This window comes from Strix uralensis, chromosome 1 (genome assembly GCF_047716275.1).
Source record: "Strix uralensis isolate ZFMK-TIS-50842 chromosome 1, bStrUra1, whole genome shotgun sequence".
Lineage (NCBI taxonomy): Eukaryota > Metazoa > Chordata > Aves > Strigiformes > Strigidae > Strix > Strix uralensis.
The window spans coordinates 26148578-26163720 of NC_133972.1; the positions used below are offsets into that span (position 1 = coordinate 26148578).

General features: G+C 38.5%; 1 protein-coding gene across 2 annotated transcripts in view; it reads left to right on the plus strand.

The window, feature by feature from the left end:
• OSBPL10 (oxysterol binding protein like 10) overlaps positions 1–15143 on the plus strand; it is a 120051-nt gene that overhangs the window by 61332 nt on the left and 43576 nt on the right. For both annotated transcript variants that reach the window (XM_074860759.1, XM_074860764.1), the window contains exon 5: positions 8082–8292. In XM_074860759.1, coding sequence (XP_074716860.1) covers positions 8082–8292 — 211 coding nt within the window. The remainder of the gene's footprint in view (positions 1–8081; positions 8293–15143) is intronic.

The following is a 15143-nucleotide window of genomic DNA, read 5'->3' on the forward strand; positions in this document are numbered from 1 at the left end:
TCCAAGGGGAGAAATAGAATTGTGACAGCAAAGGCAAGGACTGAAAAGAAAAAGAAATGTGCCCTGGTGATTAGCTGCCATCCTGATTGTCAGAGGTATTGTTCTGTTTGTTCCGTCACTTTTTGTGTCTCTGCAAATTACATGCCAAGTGAAAATTAACTTGCTTCTTTGAAGCTTCATTGATAGGATGTACGTGTCTAAGCCTTAATAACTATTATATAACAAGTCATTCCAATTTTGCTGTTCATTGTTTGCTTCTTTAAAATAATTGAGGTCAAGCTGGCTGCTACCCTGAGGTGACAATAATGGAGAATTATGTGTTTATTCTCTGTGATGGGAGGGAAGCGGTAATCAAGAAAGGACAATTGATATGGATGTCATTATCTGGTTCCATCTTTCGAAGATGCTTTCAGAATATCTCACTTGGTGTTCTGGGATCCTTTCTTAAAATGTATTTTCTCATTAACATAGTAATGTTCAGAGGCTACTGTGGGTCTTCATCCAGATAGAAGCTATGTGGATAGAATTCCCTTCTGTTCACAGCTCAAGGAGGTTCTTTCAGGTCAAAAGCTCGTGTTTTTTTGTAAGCAAAGTGTACAGATATGTTACTTGTGGAACTTAAGCATGTTTGTGGTCATCTGATCTTGTACATGTTTCTACACTAGACGCTTGTAAAGCTGAAATGCAAAATTGCCTTTATAAGAGATTTGTGTTATATATTGCAGTACTTCTAGCAACAACCTCTGTGTATAGCTCTTTCACTTTAGTTCTTTATTAAGCTGTAATTTTGCCTTTGTAGTTTGCATGCTGTTGATGGAATACCATTAAAAGATCTATGGGTGTGACTTTGCTGAAGAAGAGAGAAGTCTATAAATCCTTACAAGAAAATTTCTTTTGTCAAGTAGTAAGATGCACATAGCAAGTGACCTTAGGTAGTTTGAGAATGCTTTTCAGAAGTTAAACCAAGGCAAAAGTTCTTTTGCTCTGCAATGGTTAAGCATAAATGCTTAACTCAAAACAAAAATGCATTAAATTGGAAAAAAAAAAATCACTTTTACTGCAGTTGTAGAAATCACCTTAATCTGTCAGACTTCTCAATTGGAGAGGTATACCTTTTGAGCTGGTGATTAATGGTTTTTACAGTAGTCTTTTTGCATGTGCATTTATGCTCTTTCCTCTTTCAGAATAAATAGTTGAAAGTGGAAAAGCTTCATGGAAATGCTAAGTGGGAATTGTGAACTTGAGCTGAATTGGTAGCTAGTGTGTCAAATTAATGATTGGTACTGCTTTAGTGACACTGGGGTTCCAGGCATCTGTATCTTACATTTTGATATATACTTGGTACGTGTATATATATTATACTTTTACATAGATTGGTTGTCTGTTTTAACTTTTAATTTTTACAGTATGACAGTTTGTGGTGTTGTTGATGAAATACAGGTCAAGACTACAAGAGGAGTCCTTGCTCAAGGTCAGAATTGATGACTATTAGGTTTACATGGCAACCCAATGTATTGGGTTTACAATGATTTAGAAGGTTTTTATTTTTTATGTGTGGACTTTCTTCTGTCACTTATCTTCTTTTGCTTTTAAGAAAAGAAGTGTTTTATATTAAAGAAAAGAAAAAAACAACCCCCTGTGCTATATGCTTGTTTAATGATGAGAACCAAGTAATGACTTACAATTTATTCTAGGGTGGTTTGAAAAGCTGGTCTCTTCTCATGTCCGTTCCTAATGTCTTCTGAAATCTTTTTCTTTTGGTACTATTGTCTAAAAGCAAGAAACTAGTATTTCCAGAAAGTGTGTGTGTATGTGAGAGAGATAGAGAGATACTGTGTTTTCATACAACACTTTTTAAAAAAAAAAAAACCAAACAACTAAAAAAAACCCCAAAAATGAAGAAGCAAACTGGCTATTTCCCAGCCTTTGAATGCAGTAAGCTTGTCACAAGGGCAACCTGACATAGAGTTGGTAAGAAAGGAGTCCATGTTGCATTTCTGTTACTATTTAAATGTCTAAAGCTTTTGCCACAAAACTGTTTATTTTTACAGATGCTTGTTTTCATATAAGCACTGTGTTGTTTATTTTCCCATGTTTTTAATAATTGTTTTCAGCTTGCATGCAGTCAGCAAAGGAAAGGATTTAAAAATAAAAATCACTGCATTAAAGCTTTCAGAGGAATTGCCTAGAGATAAGTAGGCAGACAATGTGCTGCTAGTGCTGGTGCACAGAGAATACTACAGTAGAGAAAAGGAATTATTAACTGATGGAGCCAAACGTCTCCTTGATGAATGATTTCTAGCATGTCACAGAGGAGCTTGATGATACAGAATATCTGTGGGTTCTCAGTGCTAAAAGAATATTTTCCTTTTTCTCTGGAGCGTTTTGGATTTTTTTTTTTCATACACGTGGGTAGGTGTATCTTAATACCTTCTATAAAAGGATTCAATATGTGTGAAGATCAATACCAAGAAAGGAAAAAGCCCTACGTTTAAATTGCTCATGTGTGTATCAGATTGTGGCTGGGGAGGTCTGAAGAATCTTCTTCAGGTTTTATATTCCAAAAGAAGGATAGGAAGATCTGAATTATTTAAATTGTTATATAGAAAGGTGGGATTGGTGACACTACTTATTTTCTTGACATGGCCTGTGTGACAAAGGGAGCGTGTCTGCTTGCCCTTTGACATAATATGGCTGGTGTCATTCATTCATCCTTTGCTTCAGGGTGCTTGAAATCACTGTGCCTTGGGAGATGCCCCCGAGACAGCTGTGAATCGACTAGTTTTGTAGATGGCTTAAAACTGGTGTTTGCTTCAGGTTGTTGTAATGCGCTGTGCTAGTTGGGTGTAATCCTGTAGGATCAGTAATTGTAGAAAGAAAGATGTTCTGATTATCGTAATATCCCTCTGGGCTGGAGAAACAGACTTAGGCCTGTTAGACCTGGAGTCTGCATAACAAGAGTATTTCCACTAAATAAAATCATGTCAAAAGCAGTCATATGCTTTTCCCTTCAGGTGTAGCTATTCAGTTTTCTTCCTTTGAAGTTTCTATTTATCTTTGTTTTAGGATGGGAGGAAAAATCTTTAACAGAGAGTTTATTATACTACTTAACAACTGGGAACCTCTCTCTAGTTTCAAAAATAAATTGAAGCCTTAAATAAAAAAAATATATTCAGGCTTTGTAAGGTGATTTCTCTGCATGGAAAATACTAATATATCATCTAGCATTTTAACAAAATAATGAATTACTGTGATTTTTTTTTCTTCTAGCACAGAAAATAGCACCTCAATTTTTCATTATTATTTCATAAATGAATTGTCAACAGATAATTTTAGTGTACTTACTGTATGAAAGGATGTTCTTTCTTCTTCTTATGCCTGGAATGCATTTCTTTGCATTCCTAGGGTATCTCATAGCTTTTTCTGCCTATCTTTCACATCCTGTGGGTGTGACCCTGAGAATATAGTAATTTCTATTTACCCATTTGTTTGGCATCTTGTCACATAACTGTTTGGTCCCATACATCATGGTTGGCAGTGCACTCCACAGGAAGATCCAGGAGGTGCAATTTCTGCTGTGAAGGAGTAGTTAGCAGTTGCTGTGGCTGGGATAAGTAGGGAAAGGAATCACACAGGATTTTAAGATCAGCCAGAGAGAGGAGGAAGCAGGCAGCAACAGAAGCTGTGAATTGGCTGTTTTGGAGCAAGTGGTAGAGAGCAGGTGACCTACTGAGGAAAACATCAGAGATGATTCCAGTTGCATTCAGTCTTCTGTGAGGGTGTCACTGGCTGGCAGGTTTCTTTGAGGGTAGTTTTATTTCAGAAGAATTGTATTGGGTTTATGTGGCAAGGTTTTGGTATTGGGGGGGGCTACAGGGCTAGAAGCTTCTCCCGTGTCCGATAAAGCCAATGCCAGCCAGCTCCAAGATGGACCTGCTGCTGGCCAAGGCAGAGCCCATCAGTGATGGTGGTAGCACCTCTGGGATAATGTATTTAAGAAGAGGAAAAAAAACTGCTGTGTAACAGCAGCTGGGAGAGAGGAGTGGGAATATGAGAGAACAACTCTGCAGACACCAGGGTCAGTGAAGAGGAGGGGCAGGAGGTGCTCCAGGCACCAGAGCAGGGATTCCCCTGCAGCCCGTGGTGCAGACCCTGGTGAGGCAGCTGTGCCCTGCACCCATGGAGGGTAACGGTGGAGCAGATCTCCACTTGCAGCCTGGGGAGGACCCCACGCTGGAGCAGGGGGATGCACCTGAAGGAGGCTGAGAGCCTGTAGGAAGCAGGCTCCTGGCAGGACCTGTGGCCCCCTGAAGAGAGGAGCCCACGCTGGGGTGGGTTTGCTGACAGGACTTGTGACCCCATGGGGGACCCACACTGGAGCAGTCTGTGCCTGAAGGGCTCACGCTGGAGCAGTTTGTGTAGAACTGCAGCCCGTGGGAAGGACTCACGTTGGAAGAGTTCGTGGAGGGCTGTCTCCTGTGGGAGTCACCCCACACTGGAGCGTGGAAGGAGAATGAGGAAGAAGAAGCAACAGAGACAGCATGTGACAAACTGACTGCAACTCCCATTCCCCGTCCTCCTGCGCCACTTGGGGGGGAGGAGGTAGAGAAATCAGGAATGAAGTTGAGCCTGGGAAGAAGGGAAAGGTGGGGGGAAGGTGTTTTAAGATTTGGTTTTATTTCTCATTATCCTACTCTGATGGGGAAATTAGTTGAATTTATTACCAAAGTCGAGTCTGTTTTGCCCATGATGGTGATTGAGTGATCTCCCTGTCCTTATCTCGACCCACAAGCCTTTTTTTGTTTTTTTCTCCGCCTGTCCAGTTGCAGAAGGGGAGTTATAGAGTGGCTTGATGGGCACCTGGTGTCCAGCCAAGGCCAATCCACCCAAAGAATATGGACAATACCTGAGAATTTCTGGCAGGCTAAAAGGTCTGAATCTCCTTCAAGATTCAGGAACAGCTCTTAATAGGGAACACATAATGTGGTCTGCTTGTTCTCCTGCTGCAGGCTGAAGATGGAGAAAGGAGCAAGCCATACATATGAGCTGATCTCTTCCTAGCCCGAGGCTTCCTCTTACTGAACGTTTTGCAGTTAGGTAAATGCAGGCCTACTAATGTTAGATATATATGCATGCATATCTCTGTTAATACGTGTACTCCTGATAGTTCTTTCAGTTTTTCTATTTTATATCTAGCATAGAGTTGTATTTTGAGTGCATTTGTTAGGAATATGCATTTCTTTTCCATGTGATGAAAAGCTATTTATAGGTGAAGAGGGGGTGCCAAAGCTGAAGCAAGAATGGAAAGAGAAGTGGGTTGAGACTTGGTGAGGAGATGGAGGCAAATGGTCTTTGCTGTTGTAAGAAGTAGAGAGCTACTACTTTGAGCTGTCTGTATTTGCAAATGGGGGGGATGAAGAGCTGTAAAGTACGAAAAAAACCCTGTGTAAGAGCAAGGTCATTCAAAATTAAGCAAGTTATTTCACTTTGGAAAAATGAAAGTTAATATTTAACTTTCTCAAAGCTTTTCATTCTTGTTTTGGAACCAGCTTAGGGTGCTGATAAATCAAGCACTGTACCTTCCTTCCCCCTAAAATACAAAAAAGCACACCCACAAGAGGATAATGCTATAGCTGCATGGCCTAGTGTCTGTTTTGTTAAGGGTTAATGTGTTTAATCAGTTTTGTCTAGCATGGTTTGTTGTTTTTGTATTAACTCCTCTTTGATTTGCTCTTATTGGAACCACCACACCTCAACTCTTCTCAAATCTTTTTTCAATGACTTTTTTAAAATCAATAATATGGGTTATTTCCTTCCCCTTTCGCCACAGAGTTGTTCTGTCACACTCTAGAATAGCGGAGGTTCTTGCTTTTTGTTCTGTTCATTCAGCACCTTAAGCAGAGTGGTTTTGATCAAGTTCCAGTACTTTGAATCCTACACGGAAGTTGCTGTTTCTGGTGTCGTCTTCTTTATCAGGTCTGTAGAACAGCAGCTGGTATCATAACTATAATGTGAAGCTAGGTAGCACAGAAAGGATGAATCAAAAAGGCTTCTTTAAAACTATCTTAAGTCAGCTAGAGAATAGTAAGACTCAGAGCAATACCTTGTTTTGGATAAAGGGAGAATAAATCATTGCTTTTATTTAAACTTCTCCTAACCTAGGAAGAATATGGTTGATAGAAGCCTGTAAAGCTTTGGACTAGGTGATAACTGCAAACATTAAGTTAATTTTCCAAATGTTTCCCAAGCTCTCTGGTCAGTTTGTCTTATGCTCCTGTCTTAGCTGCAGAAGAATATAGTTGCCCTTTATTAAGGGGGAGGGGAAAATTAAAATGTTTGAAGTTTTCAAAGTTTTATTTTGGATTTTACTTCCTATGGAAGAAAATCTTTGGAAATGTAAGCCGTTTCTCACCAAAAAAAAAAAAAAAAGGTAGGACAACTAGTCACTTAGAAATGAAAATAGAACACTAATCTTGCTGTGAAGCATGAGAACATCAGGTTTTCAACTTCACATTCTTATTCAGGATGGGAAAAGGAGGGAAGCAATTTTCAATACAATTATATTGTGCAGTCTTCCAGGGAGATGATGATCTTTTTTTTCCTAGCGTTCCTTCAATTTGCCTCCTTGAGCTTTTTTCCTGAGGGGGAACTATTTGCACGAGCGTGTGTCTGTGATGCTCTTGTTTTTGTTTTAGCTTTGAAGCAACCCTCTGTGCTGTGGAGCTCAGTTACACAGTGTGTGACTTCTCAAAGCAGAGCACTGCCTGGGGTTCCAGCGGTTCCCTAAAGCTGCATATTGTGGTGGTCTGTGTCACCTTCCGACTGATCTTGTTTTCTGTCAAAGGGAATTAAAATCGACTGTGGCTTCTACTGAAGCATTGGCCTCTGTTTTAAATGTTGACTATTACAGTGTCATTATTGTAACCTTCAGTAAGACATTTAGCTAGATTTCCTTACGAACGTTGCAACAAGAGCTTTTTGCTTAATTCTGCTCGTTTGCAAGGATGGTTGTTTGCATCTTTGAGGTCAGTTTCCTTTCTTGCTTTTCAGTGTGTTCAACATACAGTTTTTAAATCAGTCTACTGTAGAGAGGGTACAGGAAGAACACCATACTGTGAAAATATAATAATGATAATAAAAAGTGACAAAGTTAATAATATATTTTTACAGTATAGTAGCTTGGACAAATGGAGCTTGAATCTTTGTTGCTTACGAAGTCCTCAGGTACTTTTTCTGAAAGCTTTGGATACCTCAAGTATGAACCTATTAGTTTTTTCAGTAAGTTTTTTGCAAGGTAAGTGTAAGAAAAGAGACTTGTCATGTGCATGTATAATTTCCTACAGGCTGTAAAAATGGAGAGAGAAGTTTTAAACATCTCCTTTTTCTTTCAGGTTTAAGGAAGGATTTTGGAAAATGGTTTTTTTGTTTAAAGAACAGCCTGCTCAATAACATTGTTTTTATCTGCTATACAAGCATGCATTTCGTCTTCATCTGGATAGTTCAAATCTAGAAACAGATTAACTTTCTCCTTGACAGCTGCTTTCATATTTGACAGTAAACAAGTACTCTTAAGTTGCATCCTATTCGAATGTCCATAAACTTACAAGTTACCTTATTTTCTAAAAACAATTCCTTACTGATGCTTGAGAAACAGAAAATGTTTGTTCTTAAACTGTGATTAGATATTTTATGTAGGAACTAAGGAGGAGGGACAGTGTGGCTTCCTTGGGTGTTTCAAATCCCATGTAAAGGAAAGAAAATCTAAGCCTAAATTAATAATGGAGAAGGAAGTAGAATTTTCATACTTTTCTTTACGAAGACTTTCAGAAAGTATGAGTCACGCTATTAAACCTACTGTGAACCTACTATTTTAAGAGACTATTTTCTCTAACATAGTCTTGACATTTTTACAGGCCTTTGGTAGTCTCAAGCCCTTCGTTTTTGTAGGTAAGTATATGGATCAGAACATTAACATCCATTTGTGGTAGTTCTTCACATTTAGTCACTATATCAACCCATAAGAATTTAACAGCTACATAGTGATATTTTATATGACAGCAGATATTTTTGAACCTTTACAGATCATGAGCCAGGTTGAGGGACAACAGAAGAATCTTGTACAAGCCATTGAAGCTCTCCCAAGTTCTGGGCCCCTTTCTGCCTTGGATCAGGACTTGCTGCTTTTAAAAGCTACCTCTGCTGCCACCCTGAGCTGCCTTGGAGAATGCCTGACTCTATTACAGCAAAGCATGCATCAAGTGGGCCAGCATCATAACAGGACACTGTCATCAGGTGAGCACAAGCTCTCTTGGGTATTATTTTATGTGCCTTGGGGTTTTTTATTGTAATACTGAAGCAGGCAAAATTAACCATTCCTCAGAGCGGCAAGTTGGAGGGAGCAGCTTGTAAGCTTCTGCAGCCTCAAGTATATTTTTTGCTTTGCCGAAGAAAAGATTCAAAATCTATTGAAATCAGAAGAGAGGATGAAAAGATGTTGTCCTAAGTCTTCTCAGGGAAATCAGGTTCTCAAGAGAGCAAGACAAAGAGAAAGGGGGAGCATGGAGAACAGGTAGATAAGCCTATGTTTTTAATGACAGGGCAGAACCTGCTTGGTTTTGCTTTTTTTTCTTTTTTGAGATTGAAATCACAATACAGATTTGTTTGATAAAAATACATGTAATATTATGCAATGCTACAGTGAAAATCATATTTCTAGTTTTCTACGTGGAAGGGTGCTGCTGAGGCTGATTTATTCCAGTCCATGGTTGTCTTTAAATCTGGAGAGAGTTTGCCATGCTGCTATTTAAAAAAACAATCTCTGGCAATTCTTATGAGCCTAAAATGTCAAACACTGTGTTCCTACATTGAGCTCTGCAGGTATGAACCTCTCGGTCCCATGTAGCTCAATTTTTTCAGTTCACCCAGTTCTACGTCTCTGTCTGTAATGTCAGAAGTTGGACCTTTAGCTTTCTGAAAGGGTGGTCACTGTTTTTGCATACACAGACTGCACTGCCTAGTCTAAGAGCAGGAGCAGGATTTGATGTAAGAGGAGCATCAGCAGCAGAACTCTGGATATGGGGTGGCTTTTTATGTTTTCTTCAAGTGCTTCAACAACATCCCTCCCAGCCTGTCCTTACAGTAGATTTGCTACAGGGCAGGATGTGCCCTCCGGGCTGCTGAGGCAGCTAGATAGGAAGCTCTCTGAAAAATTCCCATTGTGGGGAGAATAGAAATGTGAGAGGGTCAGCTCAGAGTAGGCAAATGGTGTAAAAAGGCTTATTGGAAAAAAACAGGATAAAAACTTTGACACCTATACTATGGTATATCATGACTTCACCACATCCAGTTTCTGATATATTTCATAAAGGAACATAAATGAGCAAAAAGGTTTTTTTACTTTCTGTATTCTGGTTTTCTTGTAGAAAATGCAAAAAACCTTGCACATATCTAAATAGTAATGATAAGTGCATTTAATTGAATTCTTTGATATAATTTCATTTCAGGAGAATGGTTTGGAGCAAAGATGAAAAGCATCCTTCAAAGAAAAGTCACTTCCTAGTTTCAAAGTCCCTGAAGGTTGTTTTTCATGTCCATGTGATCTAAGTGAACTGTCAGAGATAGATGACTTGAGTTGTACATGTCCTTGAATCTGTGTCCAAATGATCTTCTGTTAAATCAGTGTCTGTATTTTGACTTGATAATGATTTTTGAGGATCTGTGCTCAAGAATAGAGGAAAGCAAGCATAACATTAGTAATTGCTGAAAGGGAATTGCATATTTTTTGAAAAAAAGTAGAAAGCCACGGCTATAAAGTACTTAATAAAATTTAATAACTGTTTCTGTTTGTTCCTCCTAAGACTTTGAACTTGTATGAGAATCCTTTCAGGGATCAAAATTCTGTAGCACTGGTTCACACCAGCATCTTTGGTGTAACAGTGAGAACTTGAATGCAAACAGTTAATTCTTTAGTGTGTACGTGTGCTTATTCTTTGGTATGTAATTAAAAGAAAAAGAAAAGGAACTAAAAGCTGCTGAAATATTTAGTCCCTTCTCCCTGACTGAAAGAGTCTGTGAAATAAATTTTATTTTATTTTCCCCGCACCATGTTATGCAGCACAGTTGCCTGAAGGAACCTGGCCTACAAGTCTTGATTACTGATTTTCCTACACACTTAGTCTTGTCCAGGCATACTTTGATAGACTTAACCTTTCTGCTGAGTCAGTAGTTTCAGAGCCATCAAAGCTGCATAAACTCATACTTAATCAGACTAACACCCTTAAGTATTCTTCTAGCAAACTATAATTCTGAGAGATAATATATGTCATTTGGATTCTGTGTGCTCCAGGTGCATTTTTAAATTTCATACCTAGAAGGTGCAACCAAGAGATGACCTTTACTCTGTCACCTGTTGATACTGTCAGGTGACAGTTACTAGTCTGAAAGTCATATGCTCCTCTGATGTGAAGTCTCAGATACCTTTCCCGTGAGATGTGATGGCCCTGTGCAGTTTATTGCCAAGTGTTTCCATCCCAGTGCTGTCTCATTACCTGTTGCATAGTGTCCAAGATGCTAGTGGGCATTGTGGGGCAGGATTCACAGAATTTTGTAGAGAGGGACTAAGACAGGAATTTGATAACTTCTTTTCTGGCTTCTAACTTCCAGTTTGTGAAAGCAGTTCAGTGCAACAAAGCAGCACAGTCCTGCTCATGTGGAATGTGAGAAGTAATCAGTGGTTTAGCTTTGGTGATTTGAACTTACCCTTGAATTTACCTTCCTTCAGCATCAAAAGCTCTCACTATTATGCCATAAAGAGAGAGAACTGCCTGAAAGTAGATATATATCTACTTTCTCCGCTTTCTCTGTACCTTTGCTCTGCCTGTGTCCTTGAAGTTTTTATGGCTGATTATGCAAGGATTGCTGACTTCTCTGTGCACTGTAGGCCTTGCAATCTTACTGCTTCTAAAGCAAGGACTTAAAGTAGCTGACTTTCTGTCCTACTACTAATAGAATGTACTCATGAAGATTATAATTAAATAGTAGCTATTTTAAACAGATTTACAAACCTTTATTGTTTTAAACAGGAAAAAAAAGTCTCTTTACACGTAAATATTTTTGTTGCTTTGTTTTCCAGTGATGTGAGTAGAAGGAAGGCAGCTTGGCATTCAGTTCAGTGAACTCTTATCCTGAATCTAGGATTCTGTAGGTCTTGACTTTAAATTTTTTCAGGGCATAGTTTAAGGATGACATGATTTTTCCTCTTCATTGTCATGTTTCTCATGAGTTGTCAGTCTTAGACCTCAAGCTTACAAGCAGACATGAAGATTAAAATGAAGTCTTCAATCTTGTCTTGAAGGGTAGTCAGTATGTATTTTATTTTCATTCTAAAGCTTCAAGGAAGGGGTTTTGTGATTGTCTTTTTTGTTAGTGTTGATTTTGGAAATGCATCAAGAATAGTCAGTGAAGCAAAATCCTGTCTGTGTTTCTACTTTTGAGTTAAAGTAATGTCAAATTAATTTCTAGCTGTTATTAGAGGTATGGGTGTTGATCACTGGCTAAATCTGTAATTTTTTTTTTCTTTCATTGAAAAATGTGCTGGAGAAGGATATTATTAGCTGAAAGAGTTACATGTCACGTGAGTTGAGGATGAGGGATTGCATCTATACAAGCTTCTTTGGGTTTGGGAATTTTGCTCTTTTTGTAGGAGGGAGAAAAATGTCAAGGATTTTCTTACTGGCCAAGAATGTGACCACTTAGGTACAGGTAAAGTATTTGCTAATCAGCATTAAGTGCCTTTTTAAAAGTTTGAGTTCATTTAGCATGCCGACGGGAAACAAATACCTTTTAAAATAAAAATGTGGAGAAGAAACTTTTGTCTTCACTTCAAACTTCTAATATTTTTTTTTTGTCTGTTTATCCTTTGGCAAAAGAGTATCTCCAGAGCTGACTGACTGCTGTGGTTAACATCCTTCCCTCCCAAACTGCAGAATAAACTTGAATGTTTGTTTTAAAGTAGCTTTACCAGTTTATGTTGTGGTTTAAGTCTGTTTTTTTAGTGTTTTGGCAGGCAGAATCCTGTCTTGTAGTAGAAGCCTGTACAGATAAATCCATTCTTTTAGTCTGCATTTCACATTAGCCATTCATTTACTGAATAAACCATCTCCTTGATAGGAATTCCCTCCTGTATTTTTCTGTTTCTCACTTGCCCACTTTTCCAAAGTGTAACATAGAATGTTTCTTTTTTCTGAGGATTTTTTAAAAACAAAGGCCAAACCCATCCTCACTGTGGATTTTCTGAAGTTCATTTGAAGGTGCAAATGCTGCTTATTTTGGTTCCCATGGCAGCAAATGGATTGAAGGTTAATCTGGAGTTGGGGGTGGTGGTGGTGGGGGGGGTGTGTGTGCATGTGTACTTGAACTTTGTTTTAGCAGTTCTCTGTTGCTGCCTTTTTGGAGAAAATAAATGGACAAGAAAGACAAAATCTAGATGCTTTCAATTTGGTGATAAATGACAACTTTGCATCTCGTGCAGCTGATGGCAGGAGGAGAGAAAATTGAGCAGGGTCCTCTTTCTTGCTTTACGCTCCCCTATGCACCAATGCTTGTGGGCACGGAAAGGTGAGGAAAGAAGGCGGGGAAGAACATAATCTTTGTTACTGGTGTAATTCACTAAATTTGGAGCGGCCAGTCAGGTCTATGTTAAATGCATCATCACTGGACTTGCTTTTGTGGAGAATAACACAATAATTTGCTGTTCTATCTAAATGCTAATATATTATTCCTTGTATGTTTTTCTTTCTTTGGAAGGTAATGTTATTTTCTAGTCCCTGCACAGCATTACCAAATACAACGTTGTTTTTCTAATCTGAAAAGCAGATGTGCAGCTGCGACTTGCTATTGCTAGTTCAGCCTGCTGTAGGATTCAGCAGAGAGACAAAATTGTCGCATCCATCCCTGGCAGGGGAAGGAATCCAGATCTAATCTTGGTCTCTCCTCGAGGCCTACTGTTGGGGGTATTTGTTAAGAGTATAGTTACAGTATGTTGTAGAAGTTTTATCAATAGATGTTAGCTTACAGTTGTGCCAGGAAAAAACGTAAGTTTTTTTTTTAGTTTATAAACCAAGACCAGATGACTTGAAAATAGAAAGGTTTTTGGTATAGACTTGAGGTAGGTGTTAAGCATATTTCATGCATCAGTTATCATGCAGAAACGCAGTTTGAAAGTGTATCAGGTACCTAGAAAATCAGAACCAACAAAAGAAAATTATCATCCTTGCTTAACTGAAAAATCTCCGATAAGCCTTCTCTTTGGGAGGAATTTCCCTCCCTTCTGCTGTGTGCACCTGTGAAAGGGAAGCACATTTCTCCTGAGGACATTTGTGAGGGATACAGCCTATTGTGCTATCTGAAATAGATGGGGTTTTGTGAACTATAATACTGCTATAGGGCAAGGAGAGTAGGTTGTGTCTGGGTGCTGTACTCTCCTTATGTAGAAGCATTCTCCAGTGCCTTTGTGGATTTGTCTGCTGCGGGTTCAACTGGTGTTGAGGGGAAGAGGGAAAGCAGCTCATTTTTGGGTGTGTTCTAGAAGAACTCTCATTTTGTGTGTACACGTGCACTGAATTTCCAGAGGAATCGGGCTTGGGTTTTCACTTCTGGAACCACAGAAACACCACCATGCAGGTAGAAGAGACCTGGCTGATTTTGCTAGTTGTGTATTTGGTATGTCCTTTCTAATTTTTGCGTAGTTTACTGCAGAAACAGATGTTTTGTTTTAATTAGTGTAGTGCTTTATATAGTTTTGAAGCAAATAGTAAATTAGCTGTGTAGCTGTGAATGCCTTTATATCATTTGTGATTGCCTTTCTGGAGAATTTCTTTAGAATTATGAAATATACCAAAATAAAGATTGAATTTACCTTTCTGTCAGCTGTCTTTGGCTGCGATTGAGAACAGAGCAAAACTCTGGCTTAAAAACAAGACAGTGACAGCACTTTCTTCCTATTGTTATCCAACTCTGAAGATAAACTTTCTTCTCCTAATATGTTCAGTTTTTATATTTTTTTTTTCTCCTTGAAGTCTTTAAAAGAACAGGAATTGAACTAGTGATAGAAAATCTTGAGTGCCATAAAGTGGCAAAGATGGCAACTCCATTAGAGTGGATCAGGTAATTTACAGATGGCAGCTTAGTCTGCAGAGAGTAAATTCCAACAAAATAATTTCCTATGTGACAGAGAACAGCTAACTGTATTATATTGTGGTAAGAGTAATTTCTGCTAGTGCAGATGAGAATGTTTTGGATGTACAACTGATAATGTGAGTAAGTAGGAGCCATGTTGTTGTGTCCTTTCACTTTCTAGATAGAGATTCTATTCTGATATTAGTTGATTTTAAGATTATTTCTGATGAGTTCTCTCTTCGTACTTTGCTTTTGCATGAAAAGTAGGCTGCATTACTAGGCATATGGCAACTCCCTTGGAATGATACGAGAATGCTGATATCTCAGAGTAAGATTTGTAGATTAAAGATCATCAAAGGTTCCCTGATGGCACTTTGAAACTAGGCATTGAATTTTTTCAACTTCTTCAGTGAGCTGACTTTTTATTTATTTAGGTTTCTGTGACATATGACTAATATCTTTTATTTCATATGTCTCTTCCGCAAAGTAGTTAAGTTCCAGGCAGACAGAATTTAACAGAACAATTTTTCTCATATGCAGAGGTGTTGAGGAAACAGATGTGCTTTATCCTTTGGACCTTAAGTCTTGGCATCCTGTTGGTATTGGCTAGGTCATAGTGTGTTGTTCAGATCTGTTTAAAAACTGATTAAGCTGAAAAGATTTGTTGTTTTGTGAGGGTAGCATTGCCCTTGGGACAGGTAGAAAAACATGCTCGCATAGTTCTAACAGTTTCTATTTCTGTAAGAGAGTCTCTAAAATGTGTGGAGAAAGATGAAGTAAATAGTCTTTTTACAGTGTGCTTGTACTGAAGAGGAGAATTAGTATAGTGTTTCTAAAAATATCAAAGTGATGGTGAAGTAAGTGTTCACACTTAAAAACTTCCCCTGAAGCAAGGTGTTTATTCGAGTGGGAGCTTTTTCTTGTGCATATTTATAGAAATTAGATTTTTTTAAAAAAAGAAAATAATT